This window comes from Hemibagrus wyckioides, linkage group LG19 (genome assembly GCF_019097595.1).
Source record: "Hemibagrus wyckioides isolate EC202008001 linkage group LG19, SWU_Hwy_1.0, whole genome shotgun sequence".
Lineage (NCBI taxonomy): Eukaryota > Metazoa > Chordata > Actinopteri > Siluriformes > Bagridae > Hemibagrus > Hemibagrus wyckioides.
The window spans coordinates 12,489,316-12,512,264 of NC_080728.1; the positions used below are offsets into that span (position 1 = coordinate 12,489,316).

At 37.1% G+C, this 22,949-nt stretch overlaps 4 protein-coding genes across 8 annotated transcripts; 3 read left to right on the forward strand and 1 right to left on the reverse strand.

The window, feature by feature from the left end:
- Positions 1 to 1,660: 1,660 nt before the first annotated feature.
- On the forward strand, positions 1,661 to 10,396 carry slc26a3.1 (solute carrier family 26 member 3). The gene is made up of 19 exons (XM_058417462.1): positions 1,661 to 1,868; positions 2,114 to 2,253; positions 3,686 to 3,796; positions 3,889 to 4,049; positions 4,302 to 4,466; positions 4,943 to 5,089; positions 5,190 to 5,272; positions 5,482 to 5,629; positions 5,744 to 5,857; positions 6,127 to 6,204; positions 6,504 to 6,599; positions 7,023 to 7,129; positions 7,232 to 7,301; positions 7,391 to 7,483; positions 7,959 to 8,054; positions 8,394 to 8,621; positions 9,636 to 9,690; positions 9,771 to 9,901; positions 10,110 to 10,396. The coding sequence occupies exons 1-19, from the start codon at positions 1,729 to 1,731 to the stop codon at positions 10,191 to 10,193; spliced, it is 2,247 nt and encodes a 748-aa protein (XP_058273445.1). The 5' UTR covers positions 1,661 to 1,728; the 3' UTR covers positions 10,194 to 10,396.
- Positions 10,397 to 11,240: 844 nt separating this feature from the next.
- Positions 11,241 to 14,672, reverse strand: cbll1 (Cbl proto-oncogene-like 1, E3 ubiquitin protein ligase). Of its 4 annotated transcripts, none has more exons than XM_058417464.1 (6): positions 14,541 to 14,672; positions 13,204 to 13,293; positions 12,978 to 13,084; positions 12,770 to 12,853; positions 12,605 to 12,678; positions 11,241 to 12,506 (listed from the first exon to the last, which is right to left on the reverse strand). In XM_058417464.1, the coding sequence occupies exons 1-6, from the start codon at positions 14,551 to 14,553 to the stop codon at positions 11,513 to 11,515; spliced, it is 1,362 nt and encodes a 453-aa protein (XP_058273447.1). In that variant the 5' UTR covers positions 14,554 to 14,672; the 3' UTR covers positions 11,241 to 11,512. The 4 variants fall into 4 exon arrangements, with proteins under 4 accessions (XP_058273447.1, XP_058273449.1, XP_058273448.1 ...); XM_058417466.1 differs by having other exon boundaries at positions 14,495 to 14,549; XM_058417465.1 differs by lacking the exon at positions 14,541 to 14,672 and adding an exon at positions 14,354 to 14,534.
- cdpf1 (cysteine rich DPF motif domain containing 1) lies at positions 14,100 to 17,858 on the forward strand. 2 transcript variants are annotated; one of them, XM_058417467.1, is made up of 4 exons: positions 14,100 to 14,196; positions 14,780 to 14,921; positions 16,625 to 16,736; positions 16,948 to 17,858. In XM_058417467.1, exons 2-4 carry the CDS (start codon positions 14,812 to 14,814, stop codon positions 17,065 to 17,067), a joined length of 342 nt encoding a protein of 113 aa, XP_058273450.1. In that variant the 5' UTR covers positions 14,100 to 14,196; positions 14,780 to 14,811; the 3' UTR covers positions 17,068 to 17,858. The 2 variants fall into 2 exon arrangements, with proteins under 2 accessions (XP_058273450.1, XP_058273451.1); XM_058417468.1 differs by having other exon boundaries at positions 14,132 to 14,196; positions 14,783 to 14,921.
- A 1,970-nt stretch (positions 17,859 to 19,828) lies between these two features.
- cdkn1ba (cyclin dependent kinase inhibitor 1Ba) lies at positions 19,829 to 22,722 on the forward strand. Its single transcript, XM_058417609.1, has 3 exons — positions 19,829 to 20,536; positions 21,013 to 21,136; positions 21,662 to 22,722. Exons 1-2 carry the CDS (start codon positions 20,164 to 20,166, stop codon positions 21,111 to 21,113), a joined length of 474 nt encoding a protein of 157 aa, XP_058273592.1. The 5' UTR covers positions 19,829 to 20,163; the 3' UTR covers positions 21,114 to 21,136; positions 21,662 to 22,722.
- The last annotated feature ends 227 nt before the right edge of the window (positions 22,723 to 22,949 follow it).

The window sequence follows — 22,949 nt, forward strand, 5'->3', positions numbered from 1 at the left end:
GCAAACAAATTCCTTCTTAATGTCAGGAAACAGGCATATGTCAGGTGATACAAATGATGTATGAACAGTGTACTCTGGGCTAGGCAAAAACATATGTATAGAGTTAAAAAAAATGTCAAAACCATAAGGCTTGGTATCATCAGTCTGGAGTGTAACTGAGTTTATACTTCACAGCGCTATTGTGAATGAACGTCTTTTAAAGAGTCCTAGCATGATTATAGGTGTGTTTTACCAGAGGTCATGTGACTGTGATTAAGGACATGATCTTGCATTGTGAGAAATGGAGTCTAATGCATCTATATTTGTAGGCCATGGTGCATGTTGACAACTGGAGTTCAAAGTTTCATTAGACCTGACACTAATTTACAGCTGCTAACACAAGACCCCAGCTTCCAAACCCTGTGTTTTCTGAAGAGTGCTGGGCCTGTAGCTACACGCTAGTAGCACATTTGTTTTAGTAGAGGTTTTTCATGTCCATAACATGTCCTTCTCTAAAACTTCATTTTAGTAAACACTGGAAATAGCAGGCCTACACCGACATACTACACTTCTTTATATAGTAGGACAGTGAATTCAGTCTGGTCCTAGAATTGAGAATCCTGAACTAGGTATTTAAAAGCCTTCCCCTTTCCTTGTTAATGCTATCACATCTTATTCATGCCATGCAAACACAGGACTGATTCACCATTCACAATTTAAAGTCCTGCCATCAGTCTCTTATAGGTGCAAAAGTGCATTGTGTGGCTGAGAAAACCTGTTTGGGAAACTGCCAAACAGGTAGCATTGGTTTTACTTTGGCCTCCTAATGTGGTGAAATTGGTAAGTTGCAAGTACAGCCAAATAAATTTACTATGACCATTAAAATACAAAGTGCTCAGAAAATGGCCATAAATAATATATTAAAAAATAAAGTAAAATAAAAAAATATAGGAACAAATCATGGTCTCTTGAGAGCTGAAAGCTCTTGGGAGTGAAGGTCAGCTTGGACCACACGCCAACCAGCATGCAATGCAGAAATGTTTTGACGAGCCAGACCATAGGTATCACTGAAAAGTACATAAACTGAAAGAAGAAATAAAAAGCAACAGTACATTTACTGTAAATATAATACCTAAAGTAAAATTGTGAAATCTCAAAAAAAAGGTTTTGTTTTTATTACATTACACAGCATACCATCTCTCTCTCTCTCTCTCTCTCTCTCACTCTCTCTCTCTCCCTCTCTCCCTCCCTCTCTTTCAAGAATTGGGCTGGACATTCTTGTGTTCTATCTTATCATATGTTCCCATCAGAGTTTTGCAAGTCAGAATTACATGAGACCTCAGATTGATCTTTTGATCTTTAAGAATTGAAACATGCTTAAGGAAACTAGAGAGAAAACTGGTAGGAAGTTCAATATAAAATGTGTCAACAATGTATTTGATGAGAAATGGATGAGGGATATTTGTTCTGTAATCCTGAAATAAATGATTAGCTCCTCCCTGGAGATATGTGGCATATGAACCTCCTTAATCTTGTATCAGCATACACACAAGGAAGGATGACTTAGATTATCATGTTGTGATGGCAACCTGATTTACATCTGTAAATGATTAAAGAGTCTGCAAAGTAAAAGCAGATGCATATATTCCCCAAGCTGAGTCCTAAAAATACGCACAAGAGATGCAGTAACCCCTCCTGTTTTTTTTTTTGTTTTGTTTTTTTTATCTTACCTGGATTTTGCGAAGACAAATGGGAAAAGAGGCAGAACTAGTGGATGGACATTATCTGGTGGAAAGACGGGTGTTCTCTGAAGATTCTTTTTCACAAGAACATGAAAAGACCATAAGGAGACACAAGAGTCTACTAGATCATGTTAGAGAATTCTTCACGTAAGAACAATTCAATCTAAAAGCTGCAAAAAATCACCACAAATGTGTTATTTTCCATCTTTCAGAAAACATTAAATATTAAAGTGCTTATTTTTGACTATATTTGTGTATATTTGAATATATTTCTTTTCAGTTGTGTTTGTCACAAGGAATAATATACAAGGACTTACAAGGAATTAATATAGTTTCATTATTTCAGTGAATAGAGCTAGAATTGATAAGTATATGTTTGTGCTTTATATTAGATGTGATTCAGAACGTGTAAAGAATGCAGCATTGTCTTTGCTCCCCATCATTGGATGGATGAAAACATACAAATTTAAACAATGGCTGCCAAGCGACCTAATATCTGGAGTCAGCACAGGACTCGTGGCTGTACTGCAAGGTAGTATTTTATTCTTTTTCTCACTTCCTTTCTTAGCAAGTGAGAAGTGTTCTGGTTAATACTGTAGGTGGGGATGGGTGGCAGCACAAATTTTCCTTTAGATCAATAATACCAAGGCAAGTATCATGAAACAGATACTGATCATTTTAGAAAGATCTTATTTCTAAAGTTAGACATTTAAAGCAAGAATATAAAGAATTCTATGTACAATATGCAGTTTGAGGCTGTTCTCTGAATGGGTCTTTTTTTAATAAAAAATAAATAAATAAATAAACAAATCTCTGGCATATCCCTTTCATGGACTAAGAGCTTGTGTACTTTAGTGAACCTTGGAGTTATGTCACAGAGAGATTTATACTCCATCTTTGATGAACAGAGCTAAGGGGAGAGGTCAGAAAAAAGCAAGACCCCATGAAAGTGTCCCACCAGAAAGAATCTAGAGGCTAACCATAACCTGCTGTACAGATTATACCTCATACTTAGTTTGGGAATGTCTAGGGTTATGAGGCATGAGTATGGAAATAGACAGGAATCTGTGGCTGATAAAAGTCTGGGCCTTTTCAGACTTTTGGCAACTTGACACTTAGCAAAGTAAAATTAATGAAAAAAACTTGGCATGTCTCACATTTTACCTCTCTAATAATTGTAGGTGTAAAAACGTCAAACACTGCTGCTTATCCTGTTAGTCTTATCACCTATGATGCATATTCACTGTATTGTTTGTTAATGCATGCCTGCCTGATGGACTAGTGGGTGGAAGGACATAAAATAAAGGAAAATAGTTCCTATTTTACCAGTACTAATTATGCCACACTAATACAGTGGGGCCTGGAAGTATTCTTACATATATCATCTACCATATCATATGCCAAACAACTGTGCATCTATAAAACACGTTTATTAGGATCACCTGTACACCTGCTCGAATAATCACTTTTTATTACTGCGGTGAGCATGAAAGAATAAAATTTCAGAATTTCAGACTTCAGAAATTTCAGAGTAAAACCATTGCTTTCATTTTCCAATCTTCAGTTTTTTTCTCATTTTTGTGAGCTTCTGCCAACTGTTAGCTCAGAGTCCTTTTTCTGTCTGAAATACTCAAACTAGGATTTAAGATACTGGTAATAAGTATTTGGTATTAAGACCATGTCACAGTCAAAGTCACTGAGCTCACATTTTTTCCCAAGCAGAAGGTTTAATGTGAACATAATCCAAAGCTGCTGGCTTGTATCTGTATGATTGTATGCAATGTGTGCCTGTCACATGACTGGCTGATAGAATAATTGCAAGAAAAAGTTTCTATCCAGGGTATATTTAGTTCTGTGTGAAATTTTAAATAGGAATTGAATAGGAAGTGCTCTTCATAGTGAAAGTGAGAATATAGTGTAGAAAATTCTCACAGATAATAATAACATTTATTATATTTCTCCAGGACTTGCATTTTCCTTGCTGGCTGCCTTACCACCAGGATATGGACTATACTCTGCATTCTTTCCTGTATTGATATACTTCTTCTTGGGCACATCCAGACACCTGTCCGTAGGTGTGCAACCTCTGATGTAGAATTGACAACATCTCAGCAACTCATAGCTTTTCTATCTGCAAAACTTAAGCTTTTCTATCTGACTCTCTCAGGTCCTTTTCCCGTTCTGAGTCTGATGGTTGGCAGTGTTGTAGAGAGGTTTGTACCTGATGAAGGTGACCCTCTGAACATTCCTGGATTTGAGGGACTGACCATGGAACAACAACGAGTTATAGTTGCCTCTTCTATCACATTTCTTATGGGCGTTTTCCAGGTAGCCTATATAAATAGTACTTCAACTACATATTATCACAATATACAGATGACATGAAGAATCCTTTACTAATATAATTAGAACAAATTGCTAGCCTACAAAAGTATTAAAAGAAAAAACATATACAGGGAAACACTAAATACATTGGAATAATAATCTAATATAATAATATAACATTTAACAGTTAAAATACATTGAATGAATATTTAAATATATTGATTTCTCAATTTAAATATAAATCATTTTCCTCAGCTTGCCATGGGGATACTGCAGATTGGCTTCATAGTCATTTACCTGTCTGATACCCTGGTATCCGGGTTCACTACTGCTGCTGCAGTACACATCCTGGTGTCACAGCTTAAGTTCGTGCTCGGGTTGAATGTACCAGGCAAAAGTGGAGCATTCAACATATTCTTTGTGAGTAGAAATTGAATTAAAAAGATAGTCATAAATCTGGCATGTTCTGTTCAAATTGATGTTGAATAACATAGTAATATGTTTTTCAATCTGCCTTTTTTTTAAATGTGAAGCTGTACATGTAATGTACATGTTTAAATGTAAGTGACCATTTCATATCCCAGAGTATTCTGTTAATCTTATTTCTGTTGGTAAAGGAGAGACAGTGGGCTATATATTCCTGTCGTTATTTAACATACAAACTGGATGTCTGGTTAGCAAAGGTGGCTGTTTAGTATTCTCCTCACGGTGCATAAATATAGTTTGCACTGCTATTCAGTTGTGGGTGAAGGTCTAGTGGCAGGAAAAACATGTTCTGGCCTTTCTTTTACTTTACTAATTGAGGGCTAGGTTTAGTATATTAAAACATCTGACTAGTTAAACTGAAAGAATGGTTTGAATAATACTTGTATAATGTAATTTTCTTTTTATTTCAGACTTTGGAGAAAGTTTTTACACAGCTCTATATGACAAATATGGCTGATTTATTGACCTCTATTATAATCATGGTAGTGGTGTATATAGTAAAGGAGCTAAATGACAAATTCAAGCTACCTGTGCCCATTCCAATTGAAATCATTATGGTGGGTATTGCTTGAGAGACAACATTTTAACATTGTAGCATTTCCCAGATAACAAATGAGATTTTAGAAGCCCTAATGTTTACTATACTGTCTCCATTAGACTATCATTGCTTGTGGATGCTCTTATGGATTTAATTTTGAAACAAGATTTAACGTGACTGTGATAGGAGAGATGGTGGACGGGTAAGGATGTATCACATTTACTTGACAAAAATCTGTAATATGTTAATATTGATCAAAGTTACCCTCTAATGAGTGATCCAGGAGCATGTAAGGATTTCATATATACTGTGTGTAGTAGTGGCATTGTATGGAATGGAGAACTCTGCATATACAAGGCATTAAGTTTTGCCATTTATATCTATTTATATTTATATGCCATTTATATTTAGATTTGAAGCTCCATTTGCTCCAAATACAGAAGTGATGAAACAAACTGTAGTAGATGCATTCCCTATAGCTATAGTGGGCTTTGCTGTGGCCTTCTCTGTGGCTAAAGTCTATTCTGTCAAGCATGACTATGTTATTAATGGAAATCAGGTAAGAAATCCAAAATCCAAAAAAGATCCAAGATAGGACTAATTTAAAAAAAAAAAAACCGTGACTGTGCTTTCCATTGTGCCAAATAAACCAATGTTTTTTTCATGTTACCAGGAGCTCATTGCTTTTGGAGCAAGTAATATTTTCGGAGCAACTTTTCGATCCTTTGCAGCCAGCACTGCACTTTCAAGGACAGCGGTACAAGAAAGCACAGGGGGGAAAACACAGGTACATGCTTCTACTGATGCTTTTACTACACCAGTCACTGTCTTTGAACCTGGTAGTTAAGGTGTGAAAGACTCCGGATGTATCAAAGGTTCATGTTGGCACTATTGCATTATTCAATTTACATCTTAGGCTTGTTGTACACTTAAGACATGCTTTTATAGTTTATGAGGGTCACTGTCATTAAAGTTTATAAAGGGTTCTGTTTATCATTTGTGAGATTTATTGCTCATATGAGAACTAGAGATGAAACATTAACTCTTTTTTAACAGATAGCAGGTCTAATCTCTGCAATTATAGTGCTCATCGTGACAGTTGGAATAGGATTCCTGCTTGAGCCATTGCCCAGGGTGAGTGAAAAGGAAAACTATAAAAAGCACCATGGAAATTCTCAACAGATATTGTCCACATTTTTATACTGTCATCTTTTTTTACTCACTTTTTTTATATAGTTATCAAAGTTTATAGTTGTCAAGTATATTTCAAAGTTATAAAAATATCATCATATAAAAATAATATAAAATGTAAATGCTTGTTTTATTACAAGCATAGAGGACATAAGAGATGCACTACCTCCACCCTACATAAATTTAGAAACAATTAAACATTCTTGCATATTTATTCTACACTGTCTTACTTGTTTTTCTAGTCTGTTTTGGGAGCTCTTGTGATTGTGAACCTGAAAGGCATGTTGATGCAGTTCAGAGAGGTTCCATCCATTTGGAAAAAGGACAAAGCCGATTTTGTGAGCAGTCTCTTTGTTTCTTTTTAAATCCACTTCAAGATCTATAACAGTATAAAAAATATTTGCACAATTTCCCATGGCAATAATCTCAGAGAACACAAATGGCCCAGTGTAAGAGCGTATGTGTGTATTTTTATTGGCGCTTGCACCACCCTCGCAGGGTAGAGCCAAGCTAAATCACAGTCACCCAAACACTTCAATCTTGCCCCTTTTTCCCCATCCAGTTAACCAATTATTATTTTTCCAAATATTGAATTTTCCACTTTTTTGCCAAAGCATTAGTTGGATTATGTGCCATTCATCCATCAATCCATCCATCAATCCATCCATCCAAGAAAAAATAAAAATCTGTAACCTTGGGCTTTATATACTATGATTTCTCTATTTTGACTGTATTCTGCTCTATAATCTTTCCTGTTTCAGGTTACCTGGGTTGCAACATGTGCAGCCTCTATTATTCTGAGCCTAGACCTGGGACTAGCTGTTGGTCTTGGTGTGGAGCTGTTAACAGTTGTTTTCCGTACTCAGTTGTAAGTTTGGATATTTATATATGCAGTGTTCTAGCAACATGAAGGCCAAAATAAATGAAGCATTATTTGAGCACCAATATTGCATGTTTATTTTTATCCCAGTCCACGTTGTTCTGTACTGGCCAACATCACAGGCACAGATCTCTATAGAGACCGCAAAGACTACACCTCTGTGAGTTTCTGCTCATTATTTATCCAATATGCCAACACTCTCACTGTCAGTAAAATAAAATGCTGTACATTTTTTCTCTTCATTTGCAGATTTATGAACCTCATGGAGTTAAAATATTCAGAATCCCCTCACCACTATTTTTTGCAAACATCGAGTTCTTCAGGGACAAAGTAACTCAAGCAGTAAGTGGTCCATATGTTGTATTTGTTTGAGATCAAGACTTAATTGTTAAGACAAGGCCAAATTTTAAAAACAAGACCAAGATCAAAGATCTTTGTATCTAAACAAAACGAGATAGCAATTAGTTAGTTATCACATTTAGACATTTCTGCAGAGGTTTTTTGTGTTTGTCTAGTAAATAACCCTGCTTTTCTTTTCTTTGTGCTACTGTGTCAAGACGTCCACAATGCAAATACCACTATAAACAAAGATGGTGATATTTCTGCACTAAGCAGAAACTAAACAGAAGACTGCACCATAGGACAGAGTTGAAGGAAAATTTATTTAAGATACATTTTTACATATGGCCAAGTCCAAGTCAAGATTGAGACATAAAGTCTCAAACTGGGTGGAGGCAAACATCATGGAAGAGTGAATTCAATCTCAGTTAAAGCAGTTTCACACATTCACATTTTTACTTCCCTGTTTTGTTTTCAGGTGGGATTCAGTCCACTCAGAGTTTTGAGAAAGAGGAATAAAGCATTGCGAATTATAAGAAAAATGATAAAAAATGGAGAGTTGCATATATCACCTGTAAGTACTGAGTCCTAAATAGCTAGTTATTCTAATAATATAATATTTGTGCTGTATTGTTTAGCAAGATTTCTTATTTTAATTTTTTAACTTCCATTTAGATAGAACCTTACCATTTTCAGATCACACTGTTCTCATGATGTCACATGTTTACTTGAGTTCAAATGTGCAGATTCAAAGCACTACATACTGAAATGAAACATTTTTCCATTTTCATCATGTGATCACAAACAAAGTTATGATCATGTAAAATGTGTGCAGTTTTTCTGTAAAGATATACAAACACTGCCCTCTTGAACTGTAATATTCTTTCTTCCCTCTTGATATTGTCCGACTCAGAGAGGCTTCGAGCTTATTGGGTGCTCAACTAATGAGATGTCAGAGGATGAGAGCAACATGGAGAGCTTAGATCAACCAATAGACTTCTCAGACCTTCCTATTCAAGTGAACTGGAAAGCAGAGTTACCTGCCAACATCACCGTTCCTCAAGTGAACATTCACAGTCTCATCTTGGACTTCTCTGCTGTTTCCTTCCTTGACCTCTCAGCACTTAAAGGCCTTAAAATGGTGATTTGTCTTGCTAAATATTTACCTGTAATTTAAATGCTTGTTAAGCTACCAAAGGAAAATTCTATATTATCAAAGTTTTACCAAAGAAAAAATTATAAATCTATTTTAAAAAATAAAATAAAAAATCTACTGGGTATTCGGGTATATCTACCCAGTGAACAAAAAATGTTCATTAACCATTTTTACCAGCACACTGATATTCCAATCTGCCAGTGGAATGAAAGTTGACTTATCTGAATTTTTCAATCAGTATAAACAAGTGAATTATTTGAACACTGTAAGTCTGATACTGTTAGCTTAGAGTCATGAGTCATGATACTGTTAGCTTAAAGTGTGAGACATTTTTATCTATAATTGAATAACCTTACACAGAATTTTAGTGTTAAATATAATGCCTTCAATTTTATTAATGCTTATGAACAAGCACTTGTGGCATCACAGAGAGCAGAAATGGGTAATGAATGGATAATGAATATATTGCCCCTGCTAGGCTAAGTAAAACAGAAATACTTCGAACAAACTACAAATTCTTAAACGCTGAGTGTCACTAACCACCACTAGAGAGCGTGACATGGCAAAGAAATGCAGTGCTGAAAATGGACACAACCAAACAAAATTCCTTTTTTTGACCTTAGGTAAAAAGTGTTAAGTTTAGAACTCACTCTAAGAAGGCTGGGCTGTGACATTCCTGCAATATTGTTAAAACTTCTGCTAGCTAATCAAGGTTTGCTTCACAAACTTAATAGAAAGTCCTCACAGGCTATGCTAGACATAACATTGTGAAAATGTTTGTGTTGATATTACATGTACAAAGATTGCAAGAATATATACATATAATATATAAGCAGCTGTTCAATATTGCTGCAAACTTTGTATATGTAATATTAACAGGAACGTTTACATATTATACAAGACGTTTTCTGAACACCCAGACAGTAACATTCATAAAAAAAAAAATTCTGCTAACTTAGCATTTTTTGCTGGGCCCAAATGGGATCTTCCTTTCTACAGATTTTAAAGGAATTCATTCGAGTGGATGTGGAAATCTACATTGTTTCATGTGATGGTAATTATACTTTTCATTTTGATATTACATTTTTAGTGGTCCCTTGTCAAACACTAACCTCATGAGGACTGTTTTTGTAGTGTACATCTTGGAGAAACTTCACAACTGCATGTTTTTTGACGATGAAATCAAGACGTCCATGTTCTTTCCCACTCTTCATGATGCCGTGTTGCACATTCTGAAGAAGCACCCAGATAATCTACAGGAGAAGGTACAGGAATATAAGCAATGTCCAAATCATGTTAAATTAAACTCCCATTTCAAATGACTTCAACAGTTTAAAGACTGTCTGATGCGTTACAGATTAAACATTAAATAAGTTCATGGTTTTTTATTGTGAGTACCAAATGTCAATTGAAAACACTAGACTCATGATATAAACACTGACCTATGGCTGTCCTGTGTGCTTATATTTACAGGAAACCTACTTCAAAGTGTCAAATGTCCAGGCTAGTGGATTACATCAACGGAAAACTGAAAATGCAAGAATTACAAGTCTATAGATATTTTTATATAAATACTAAAAATACAGAGAACACACAATGAACATGTATGTCATAAAATTTTATTGTTTCAGATGTTTATTACTACGTTGAGTGTTAGGTGTTTGTGACCATCAAAGTCAAAAACTAAAAAAGCCCCACATTTATAACACAAAAACAAGAATATTAGGCAGTAGTGTGCAAAAACACAGTGAGTGTTGTCCAATAAAAAGAATTCTTCATGAATTTTTACACTATAGTGATGGAAATTCCAGCCGTTTTTAGTGAGTCACTTGTCACAGTTCACCGATAAGAGCCACCATAATGGCATCTTGCCAGTTTCACAAATCTATTGCTTGAATTGTTTTAGAGTTTATAATTTAACAGTTTAAGGTCTATAAGACCTAGTGTAAAACTAACAAGGATGTTTGCCTTTCAGCAAACATTCCAACATTAACAATCAGCTCATATGCACATATGATAGGATTCAATATATGATTAAAGGCATTTGAAACTCAAGAATACAGAATGCTGATGAATTTTCAGATTATGGCTTGCTTGAGAATGACACATCACTAGTACACATTGCTCACGAACGCAGTTTGACAATCGAAAAAGCGAATTTAATCATGATTGAGGAAAGTTTAACCCAATCAAACACATTTTTTTTTTTTTTAATAAATGTTATTCCAAAATTCTGTCCCCACTGTACTGTCATTTCTTCTAAAAAAGACCTACAGAAACCTCTTACACTGATAGATGCTATAGACTTCAGGGTGCTGTAGGATTACACATGGTCACCTCACTGTATTTGGTGACTCAGGAGTGAATAAAGCAGAAGAATCTGTTTAAGTTAATTTGTAGTTGAAGAGTACAAGTTTAACAGGAAGATTTATGTGTTATCCCAAATAAAAGGGTGGCTTATTGTTTTTCTTAGGTTAGGTTATATCCAGTAGATACCTTTCACTGAAATCAAGGGCAACACCATTTGCTAGCAAATTTTAATGGCTCAGCCAAACTTAAAAAAAAAAAAAAAACCCAGAAGGTAGAAAAACACTGATAATAAAATCAATCCTCAAAGAGTATTTAATTATCAGTACATTCAAGAAGCAACACATTCGACAAATTATTAAAAATTTTGCCAAATACATTTTTAAATCCAAAATATTGCCATAATTAACAGTATATATTCTAACATCAGAAATGAATGGCAAATTCTTCAAACATATGCAGACCTATTCGTTTTTAGACTCTAACTCAACTATACAAATATCAACCTCCAAACTCCTACTACAGACTCACTTATGAGAGCAATGTTCAAAGCTACCAAAAAAATCATTCTACTGGTAATAGGGTCTGTATCGGCCCTGGTCTGGGTGATGAGGACCAGGCATCTGTCCCTGCGGTGGAGGACCTTGCATTCTGGGTGGGGGAGGTCCTCTGGGAGCTGGCCACATCCCAGGACTGAGTCCTCCTGGTTGGTTGAATGGTGGGCTGAGGGTACCTTTATCCTCAGAGAACTGAGGATTGTAATGGTGAGGTGGTGGGGCATTTACTGGACCACCGTGTTGAGGAGGAGGGCCAGGTGGAGGATGGTTCATGTACGGTGGCAGCTGACTCATGAGGTGTCCAGGAGGAGGGGTGATGGGAGGAGGAACTGAGGATAAAGGTGGAGGAGGAGCTTGGCTGAAAACCTGTGCTGGATGCTGCATTGGATGACTGATTGGGGGTGGAGGAGGTGGAGGCCCGTAGCGCTGCTGGGGTGGAGCCATCATGTGGTGTGGATGGGAAACTACAGGCTGCCCTGGATATTCTCCTGGGTGGTGATGTGGTGGGGCATTCACAGGATCACGGGAGGAAGAGCTTGCCGAATCATCCTGAATGGGGACCGTAATGAGGTTGCTGTGCTTCCGTGTGGTCACCGTAGTAATTCGGAACGTCTCTTGACCGAGAGAGCGAGGAGGGCCCATGTCGGGTGTAGGAGCCTGGCCAGGAGGGGGCCGGAGGTCATCGTGAGAGGTGGGAGGTGGCTGAGTGTAGGGGTCGTGAGTGGCATGTGGCAGAGGTGGAGGGATGAGCACATGGGGTTTGGGCATGTGAGTAGGGGGCACACGGAAACGCTCTGAAACTTCAGAGCTGGGAAGGTGGTGAGGATCAGAGCGGCCGGCTGAAGTCTTGCTCACCCTCATGTGGCGGTGGTTGATGTGGGCCTGCAAGTCTCTCTGTGAGAGGTACGTACGTTTACAGCCCTGAACGATGCTGCACATGAAGAGAGAACCACGCTGGCACTGCTCAATCCGCTGAACTGGGTCTGTACAGCTGTACAGTGTCAAACTGAAAGGATAACGAGGATGAAATATTGATTAATGTTGCTTCTGATTTATTTTGTTTTTACTACAAATTTTTAGTAGAAAAATTTCCTCCAAACTTACCCTGGACACATTTTATCACCTTTCCTTTCATGAAGTACTGCACATTCATAGCAGAAAACATGTTTACATGGAATCTGCGAAGGGAAAAAAAAAACAGTCCATAATGGCAGTTGTAAATGAATTAACCAGTACTATTGGGTATATTTATGTATACACAAAGCTCACCATGCGTCCATAAGTCTTAATGGGGAGACCACACTTGTCACAAAAATGGACAGGAGTTTCATCTTTTTCACCAATCAGATTAAGCTGGAAAAATAAACCAAATTAACACAGAAAGTAGTGGTATGCTGTTAATTAAACTGAAACCAATTATTTATGTTTAAATTAATTGATGGATTAATTCATAAAGAAACAGACATAGATCTTGAACCTTATAATCCCAAAACAATGGCTGGGGATACCGCCGTTGGCTAGCATAAGCATCTCCAGCCTTTACCCCACAGTCAAACCTCTCCTCCTGCTTGTAGGCAAAGCTTTCTGTTAAGCGAAACACAATGTGACAATTACTATTCCAAACATTATGCATAATCCGAATTGCAATGGGGAATGAGTGGAAGGCTTGTGTGTGTCTACGAACGAAATATGAAAACCCTTACTTCTAGCCTGTTTAGGGAGAAGCTTGATGGGTATCCTCCTTCTGACATCAGGACCTCCTAATGCCCCCTCTGTTCCCTGCATGTCACTGTCTGCAAATAAAAAAAATTGGTCAGTTGAGACTGGTTTTAAAATCATATATAGGTTTAAACATAGTAAGTTGTACGATACACGCTGCTGTCTTTGCATTTCACAATAAATTTTGTTGAGGACCTACTAGATACCTGTTAAAGCTAATGTGCACTCGTAAACTATTTGCTAAATTAGCGTTAAACGACAAATCCACCCTGAATGACTTGCATATTCAATTTTTATAATCAGCAAGTGCTTTTCCTGAAAGATTCAATCAGTTTATTATCATTCAGATGACTAAACAGCCAAGTTGAGTGTCTGCTGTTCTTAGAGTTCAGCATTTGCTGTTTGCTGGTTTGTGGGGAAAAGAAGCTCTTTGGTAATACAAATTGTGACCGTTGTCGCTTAGATTTGAGATGCTCATTTTTGTCATCCTATTAAATGCTACTGTAACTGAACCAGCAATGTTCCCCTGTGATGTGAGCATGGGATTCAACCTCTTACTCCCCACAGGAAGTACACGAAAATATAGCATCAGCTAGTATAACTGCACGAGACCCCATTAATTACTTCACAAACAGTTCAATACAAACATATTTAATGTTTCAGAGTAGAGTTTCCTGTGAATCTAATGTCTAAACACGGTTGATCTGTAGCCCCATATTTGATCATATAGGTTTTAGAAACAAGAAGCAAGGAGCTCGTGCAGTGTAGTATGAGGATCATCCTTGATCACTGTAAAATGCTGCAAGTAAGTAAGTAAATAAATAAATAAATAAACAAACAAACAAACTGCACGGTGCGGGCGGGGCGATAAAGGGGGCGTGGTTTACAGACGCCTCATGGTTAGCGCAGTACAGTGGCCACGCCCAAACACGTCTGTAACGTAGAATACCTAGCTAGCTAACAACCAGCAGAACACGGTAAGTACGTAAATCGTAGCTATGTTATCCTGAGCCATGATTTAAATAACATTACACGCCACCATACTCTTATAAGAGACGAAAAATAATTTTGTAATTTACGAACGGACATCTCTGCCCATATCGTCTCTATCTGCTAGCTAGTGCTAATGCTAACCTCAAGGCCGAATCATCCACTATGCATAAAAAAATCCAATAATTGTGAACAGGATAAATTATCTCCAGTCGCCGACTCCGTTAAAAATCCCAGATTTCACACGCAAGCCCTGTATCGCTAACGCAATGTTGATAAACGTACTCTATTGCCAAAGGAAAACATGCAAAGTGTGAAGTTCCCTCCTTACCAATGGCATCCATAGCGATGTGAAGCCGGAACTCGTTCCCTGCTTCCGGTTTGAACCTTTCAACGCAAAAGTCCTTGTGCTACTTCATTTAAGCTATTATTAAAAACAGGAACAGTGACACAACTGGAAAAAAAAACAATTTCAAACGACTGAAAACGTCTTCATACCGTTTTGAGAGCCATTGAGTCGAAATACGAGTTCCCGCTTTTAACGACCACGCACATGTGTTTACTCACCAGCAGGGGGCAGAAGTGCACTCACCGCCACTAACATGGAGGACACTGAGGAAGCTCAGACAGGAACGTTTACATGCGAGTTGTGCGAGTTATCCACTGAATACACCTTTTACGGGAGGAAACCCCCAAACACCAGAGCCATCGGGTGAGTATAAAGTTAACACAACTTGATTATCTTGTCTTTGTCTCATACTCTGATGTAGTATGTAAAAATAGACTAATCAAAGGGTCTAATCCATGTGGAGCATTTTAATTCAAGAATAATTCTCATTAAGGAAAATGGCATTCACTCATACATAAAACCCTAAAGGCAGCCTTATGTAAAAACATTTTTTCATGGTCTAAATATTAACTGTCCTGTTGTTTAATAGTTTGTTGTATTTTTAAATGTTACTTGTATCACAAACATTGTATTCATCTCCTTTATTCCATTATAAAACATTTGATTTACAATTTGGTGTGATCAGATTTTAACCCATCCATGTATGAAGTTCAAATCATAAACACATACATGTTTTGCTATTATCTCTGTCAACATACCTGCATCTATTCCTCTTCACTAAGCACTTTATCCTGATCAGGGTTGTGGTGGACTCATAGCCGGCTCAGAAACTCTGGATGCCAGGCAGGATTACACTTTACTTAATTTGACACCACTCCAGTCAGGGCACGATACAAACACACACACTTACACACTCATTCACTCTTAGGAGCAAGTTAGTGTACTGTTTTTAAAGATGGAGGACACCAAAGAACCCTAGATGGAGATAGATATAAGGAGAACATGCAAAACTCCATGCAGCCATGGTTTAAAAGATATTATGTGGATGGTGGACTGTTCTCCAGCTAACCAGCATTGACTCTGACTGTTTCAGGCTGTATCAGAATAATTTCATTTGCTGTATATTCTTACATGTATTAGGAATTGTTCTTGGTGTTCATGAACACATGCCTAATATTGTGTTGCTCCCCCTTTTGCTACCAAAATAGCCTTGACCTGTCGAGGCATGGACTCCACTAGATCCCTGAAGGTGTGCTATGGTATGTGGCACCATGATGTAAGCACTAGATCCATTAGATCCAGTAAGTTGTGAGGTGGGGCCTCTAAGAGCCACTTACAGGATTTAAAGGATATTTACAGGACTTAAAGGATACTTTTGATAGATAGGCCTGACCACTGCAGACCGGGAACAGCCCATAAGAGCTGCGGTTTTGGAGATGCTCTGATCCAGTGGTCTAGCCATCACAATTTGGTCCTTGTCAAACTCGTACAACTCCTTACTTTTGCCCATTTTTCCTGCTTCTAACACAACAACTTTGAGGACAAAATGTTCACTTGCTGCCTAATATATCCCACCCACTAACAGGTGCCATGATGAGGACATAATCAGTGTTATTCACTTCACCTGTTAGTGCTGGATCTAGTTCAGGGTCTGTTAAATGGAGTAGAATGATATTTAAGAAATAATAGCAATGATATTTTGTACTGACAATAATAAATAATATATTTAATAAATCAACTAACAATATTTTAAGAATAATATTAAACTTGTAAAATAATTGCAGATAATTTTAAATGGTCTGAGGTATGATAGTAGTATAATGCATGTTTTTGGAGCTTGTTTTCTGTGCATTAGGCCAACTCACATTTTCAGGGATCTTTGGCAAACTGTACATACAGCTGTGCTACTGTGCAACAGATGAAATGCAGTCATTTATTTTATACAAATGGCAACTAATAAAATAACCAATGATGGTCTTTGCAAAGTAGGTGTACCATGTAAACACATAACCCATTGTACATGTCTGTGCCCTTGTTAAATGTTTGCCTACGCCCTTTTTCTTCAGGTTTTTGGAAGACTGCTATGGCATGCGTGATCCTTTCACTCCAAACAAGGACAAATTCCTTATATTGGGCTCCAAGTGCAGTTTGTGTAAGAAGACTGTATGTGTTGGCACGGTATGCTCAAAATAACTTCTTTCATTGGCATGGTTAGCTAGTACACTGAATTTGTTATGTCTGTTCAAATTGTGTTGCATTAAGAGGGTTTATAATTACCACAACTGTTTTAATGATTTGTTGCAGCACTGTATGAAAAACCTCATCTCATTATTGGCATTTATTCAGAAAGACACATTGATATTTTTGCATGTTTGTATGTTTTATTCAGGACTGCAGCATCTTCTACACCAAGCGCTTCTGCTTACCATGTGTGAGGAAAAACTTGGAGCAGTTTCCGGAGCAGATTCAAATAGAAATAGCTAAGAAAAAAACAGCTCAGAAAAGTTAACATCAAGCGGAGACACTGAGACATGCTTATGGACTATGGAGTTTTTTGTTGTTGTGAACCCTGCCCTGTTTACTGAACTAAATATGTTTTTGCATATGGACTAAACACTGATTTCTTTCTCACAAAAAAAAGGAATCTGCTGATAAGGGGATGCTTCATAGGAATTCAAGAGCCTGATTTGATTCATGAATCCTAATTTCAGAAATTGTAACAGTGAATTGTCCTGGATTTACATTGAGGATGCCACAGGAAGTGACAGTATGCTTTAGCAACATGCAGAACACATCTGAAATTCACAAACAGTAAACAAAGGAAATGCAGGATGGACTCTGTTGTTACTGCATGAAACATGGTGTTACAAGTGCTGACTATGAGAACATACAGCAGAGGATACTTTGAAATGATCCCATTACTTAAGAGGCTACTATCAGATAACCTGTGTATTGCATAGTAATAAAACTTGTTATTAGAAATTAATTGCTCTGTTTCATGTAAAATTGAGTGCCATGAGAATTATATATAATGTTGAACATCGTATGTATATATAATGGTAATAGAAAATGCTGGAGCCCAGAGTGCAATGCAGCAACACAGTGCAGTTGTGCTGAGTCAAATGGGCTTCATATTTACAAATGATGTACTGTTTTGCTATCATTGATGCTATTCAAATAGTAGTGTTCTCAGGTGCATTTTGACCATACTGCAGATAGTAATTTGTGAGATTTCATCTCATGTGTCACGGTTTTTATCATACCTGAAAATGCAAAACAATAAACACAAGCCAGCAGTGATCATTTCTTAGTCAATGTTCTGTTTTGACCAGTAGTTGTCAGTAGAAGCATTTGTGTTCACTCTTTCGTGACCGAAAACTTGACCTCACTTTGCAGCAGTGGAGACGGGTACAGAAACTCCTATTTACAGAATACAAAGGAAAGAAAATGGTGTCGTGATCGAAAAGCATCTTTAAAAAAAAGCACAGATATAAGGTTTAAGTTGTTTGGATTTGTTTCTTGTTTCCAGCTTCGCTTTGGGTGCAAAGGACTTTGGGATTCTTTGCTAATGTCTAAATGCACTTCTTACAAAGAGACACAACATCCAACAACATCGACTTTAAATGAGTCACCAGGGCCCACTTTCTCCTCATGGCCTCAAAAACATAATTAAATGTAATTAAATATATGAAATGGACACGGTTTCAAGATATCTATTTTGGAAAAACCTCATAAAAACTACTAATGCAGTGTTTACACTCAAGAGGCTGTAGTACTGACATTATTTGCATAAGCTTTTTGTTGTGGTTTTGTTGATCATTTAAAAGGTTGCATTAATTGGAGCCTTATTTCTTTTAACCCTTTCTGCCATTTTTTCTAATTAACCCCACAAAAACACAATCCACATAACAGCAATGAATAAATTAATGTAGCATACTCTCATACAAATATCAAAACATTTCAACACTGTGACCTTCTGAAATTAGTGTAGCTTGAAAAAAAAAAATTCAGCACTGAAGGACAACTGATAGGACTCAGTGATCCGAACTACTTCTGATAGTGACAAAGTCTGACCATGATAAGCTCGCTGCCAACTATGACCTCAGACCTGGCACAAAAAAGATTTAACACAGTGAAAAAGCACAGTAAGTTAGAGGATAGTAGTCTGGTCTATAAGAGTTAACACGATAATTCATTACATTACATTTAAAAGAAGTGCCGTTTTAATACACCACACTGTACACCAATACACCAAATACACAATAGATGAAACTGAATCTAGAGTACTGGGGGGGAAAAAATCAGCTACACTCACAAAAATGACTGAAAAATAAATAACAAAAAATAATAATTATGTAAATGCAAATAATGACATTATAAGGTTTTTAATTTCTCATCCTATATGGTTAAATAACTCGATTTGATTAAGTAAATTACACAAGTCTCAAACCTAACAAACATCAAGACATGTTATATTCACCAAAATTTGGATAAAGTAACTTTCCTCTTTATTTACTTATTTATTTTTTACAATTTCTTCTAAGGTGAAATCTTACTTGATTGTTTTAGAGTGTGCTTAAATAACCATCTGCTATTTAATATTAGCAAGTGAATTTGTTGGGTTTTTTTGTAACACACTGTATTACTTTAGTTGAGTAACGTGTATAATATAAACCACTGCATTGTGTTGCATAATGGATATTGTGTGTGTGTGTGTGTGTAAAAATATAAAAATATGTCACACTGTATATTATGTGTTATAATGTAACACATGGTGTTACTATTAAAGGATAGGGATGAGTAATATGGAGGCCACCGCATTATAAAAACCAATTCTCGTGTTGCGTAATGGATCTTGTGGCCCATAATATTGTTTTAGACTGGGCTCTATTTGGTTTAATTTGTTTACCACCTTCCAGTTCATATAAGCCCTTTCGGATGTTTTGTTATTAATGATCACAAATGTTATATTCTAACATCTAGTAATACTTTTGATGATGTGTAAATTACGCACTACTGTACAGTGTGCATTCTGCTGTTGTTATCATTTGGATTGCGTGGCACTTTGACGCGACGTTAGAGCGCGTTTCGCACGTAGCTGTATGGCGATGAAAGCCCGAAGCGGATAAGACTATACAATGTGCGCTGCACTCGTCTCACTCCGAGCTGATCCCTTCAGCTTCTGGTTCTCTTACAGAAATGGGCGGTTCGTACTGTTCAACCAATGAAAGCTTCCTTGTGTTTAAATAGCCCTCGTCATTAGCTCTCTCCCCCTCAGTTGCTTTTGCTTGCAATCGCCATATTGGTTGCTCGGATGACTTGGTGTTTTTTTTCTTTAGGAATTACTACGAGACGGGAGTAGACGGGAGTGACTTCTTCAGAGCTGCACACTTTCATGCAATCACTTGTTACTTATGCCACACTGACTGCGTTGCTTTTTTTTGCGGGTTTTAATTTTTATTTTTGGCATGCCTGCCCTCATGCTTGTTCGTTGTCTGATCGTTTTTTTTTTATTACGGGAATAATCATTCCGTGTTTGTGATCTGACGTGTAATCTCGACAGCAGCTACTTTGTTTGTTTTCGTACCGAGTTTCATGTGGCAAAATGTCGGACGTGCGTCTTTCTAATGGAAGTCCGCCGCTGGAGCGCGTGGACGCGAGACCGGAGGGACACACCAAGCCCTCGGTGTGCAGGAACCTGTTCGGATCGCCGGACCCGGGGGATGTAAACGAAGCGTTTCGGAAAGAGTTGAAGGAGTCGGAAGCAGCGTACAGGGAGAAATATAACTACGACTTTGTGAAGGACACGCCGCTTGAGCCCGGCAGATACGAGTGGGAGATTGTGGACGCCAGAGACGCGCCCGAGGTTTACAGCAGGCCGCCGCGCAAAACCAAACGGGTGGATCTTAACGGGAGTCAGACGGACTGCCAAAAAGCGCAAAGCGCCGCGAAGAAAAGACCTTCCCTGGAGGACGCGGGTAAATGCAGTGGGATGTAGGAGTGTTCCGCTTCTGAAATTGTATTCCTTATTTTCTTGACGTTCGGTGACATTGTCGGTTTGCAGCGCGCACGAGCTCTTAAACATCTGGCTGAGTTGTTTTGACATTTCGACGCTCGCGCTGCCTTTTGTTTGAAGAGCGACCGTACCGTAACATCGTTGCATTTATAGTTCCTGCGTAATCTATATATATATATATATATATATATATATATATATATATATATATATATATATATATATATGTTTTTTTGCTGCAGCCTTTGCTGTTGGCTTTTGCTATTGCCTTTAAATCCTTTGTTGCATTAAGATTTATGTAGAAGAACACCAGGAAGTAGTGCTATTTCGAGACGAAGAAAAAAAATATATACCGAAAGAGTGCATTTGAAATGATAGTGGCGCAGACACACACACACACACACACGCGTCTAACCGCGTCTTCCCTTTCAAACGCAGATTGTGCACGGCAAAGTAAAAGAGTGAACCGTGGAGAGGAAGACAGCAGCAGTCAAGAAAGAGCAGAGCAGACACCCAGAAAATCAGATGCCAGCACGTAAAACAACGAGACCTGCAGGCAAAGGTGGGTTTCAGTAGATTTACAAAGAACATATTAGAAAGCTTACCACTTTGCTACTGTTACTTGTGCATTGGGGGAAAATAGCTTAAAATGTAAATTTGGTCAAACATGTCGTGCACGTGGAAGGTTCTCACAGGAAGCCTGTGTTTCATTGCAAAAGGAACTTTGGTGTTGTAAACAAACGCCTTTGGACTGCAGTACTACAGTGTAGTAACACGTCATCGACACTGTGGCGTGTGTATGGGTGTGTGTGTGTGTGTGTGTGTGTGCAACAGTGTACACATACATCCATCCATGCATTGACTGTCGCTTATTAACGTGGTCCTTGATAACCTTTTGTAAAAGACATTTTCATTTGCTAAAGAGGCTTGTGAGCCCAGTTAAAAAAAAACCTATGCTGATATGTGTAGTGACGATGCAGGTTTTGTGCAGTGCATACATTTGTGATCACCATTTATTTCTGTGTATATTGTTTTGCTGATCCTTCTTTTTGGCGCTAAATAGACTTTGTTATTCTGTTTCTTGCAGAGAGAAGAAGAATGTGCATTTCTCCATCAAAGAGCTTTATGAAGTAAACAGGGACAACAACGAATGGAAAAAAATGCATTTCCTTTTCTAAGGATGTGCAAGGCAGTAGAAGCACTGATTTTTTTTTTTTTTTTTTTTTTTTTTAAATTTTGTATTATTTTTTTTACACTAAAGTTTTGGCACTCAAAAAGACATTTGCCTCAAAAGCAGACAATGTAGCAGTGTGCAAATGGTTTTTTTCCCTTTTTGCTTTTGTCTTTACTACCTATGTACATAATTATATGTAGCATATTAAAATATAACATTATGATGAGAAAAAAATCTTATAGTGTGAATGACTTGAAGAATTGCTGTGCAGTTTTCAAAACAACCCCCAATAATCTTCCCAGATTAAAAAACAAAATATTAAGATTTATTAACAGATATCAATATTGTCAGGGTATAACACATTATAAGTCGGATCAATTTAAAGAAATCATTGAAATTATTCCCCATAGGAAAAATATGTTCATGGTTAAAGAGAACCAACCATCTGAGACACCAGTACTTAAATGTGGGTGTTTTTTTTGTTTTTTTTAAGGTATTGTTTGTGATACCATAGAAGTGTGTATGGTACTTAATTATGTGAAGTTTATTTAAAATCTGCCAAAGTCGCAACACATTCAGGCAGGGATATTCCTTTTTTAAGGGTGTGGTTTTATGGTTTTGACAGTGTTTCACAGTATTATTATATCCCTGGGATATTCCACTAGTTTCCCCCTTAGATTATGTTTTGTAAGTTGCTTATGAATGACAAAACCTACTGAGTAAATAATAATTTTACAAAGAAACTAAAAATTAACAGCAAATTTTCTTCAGTCACCTATTTTTTTTCTCTTACATTGCTGTGCTGCAGACTTTTAGATTATATTTTTTTAAACACTGGTCCAAGTTGTGTTTTTTTTTATTTTTTTTTATTAAATAGTCCACAAATCCAGTCCTTTGCCATCACACATGGTATTCATGTTGAACATGATGTTCCACTACCCCCCCCAAAAAAAAAAAAATACAAAAAATAAAAACTAGACGTTACACTGCATGTGTAAAATTCTGAAGTGTACCTGTGTATATTGCTTGTAAAAACACTGAGGACATTATACTAACTTATTTATGTCAAGCTTTTTTTTGTTGTTGTTGTTTATGACTATCCAAAGTGGCATTTGTGTTATTTTTAAACTACTCTTTTTTTTTTAACTGAAAAGTTTATTTTCAAATTTTGGAAAGAATTTGTGCAAGGTTGCAAACTGAG

Excerpts from the sequence above, each read along its gene's own strand:
- slc26a3.1 (XM_058417462.1), top strand. The coding sequence starts at position 1,729 with ATGGGAAAAGAGGCAGAACTAGTGGATGGACATTATCTGGTGGAAAGA. Across the intron at positions 1,869-2,113 it reads CATGTTAGAGAATTCTTCAC|ATGTGATTCAGAACGTGTAA; the intron begins GTAAGAACAATT and ends GCTTTATATTAG. Across the intron at positions 5,090-5,189 it reads TTCCAATTGAAATCATTATG|ACTATCATTGCTTGTGGATG; the intron begins GTGGGTATTGCT and ends TGTCTCCATTAG.
- cbll1 (XM_058417463.1), bottom strand. The coding sequence starts at position 13,390 with ATGCAAAGACAGCAGCGTGTATCGTACAACTTACTATGTTTAAACCTA. Across the intron at positions 13,085-13,203 it reads TCTCCCTAAACAGGCTAGAA|AAAGCTTTGCCTACAAGCAG; the intron begins GTAAGGGTTTTC and ends TTCGCTTAACAG. Across the intron at positions 12,854-12,977 it reads CATTGTTTTGGGATTATAAG|CTTAATCTGATTGGTGAAAA; the intron begins GTTCAAGATCTA and ends TTATTTTTCCAG.
- cdkn1ba (XM_058417609.1), top strand. The coding sequence starts at position 20,164 with ATGTCGGACGTGCGTCTTTCTAATGGAAGTCCGCCGCTGGAGCGCGTG. Across the intron at positions 20,537-21,012 it reads ACCTTCCCTGGAGGACGCGG|ATTGTGCACGGCAAAGTAAA; the intron begins GTAAATGCAGTG and ends TTTCAAACGCAG.
- cdpf1 (XM_058417467.1), top strand. The coding sequence starts at position 14,812 with ATGGAGGACACTGAGGAAGCTCAGACAGGAACGTTTACATGCGAGTTG. Across the intron at positions 14,922-16,624 it reads CCAAACACCAGAGCCATCGG|GTTTTTGGAAGACTGCTATG; the intron begins GTGAGTATAAAG and ends CTTTTTCTTCAG. Across the intron at positions 16,737-16,947 it reads AGACTGTATGTGTTGGCACG|GACTGCAGCATCTTCTACAC; the intron begins GTATGCTCAAAA and ends TGTTTTATTCAG.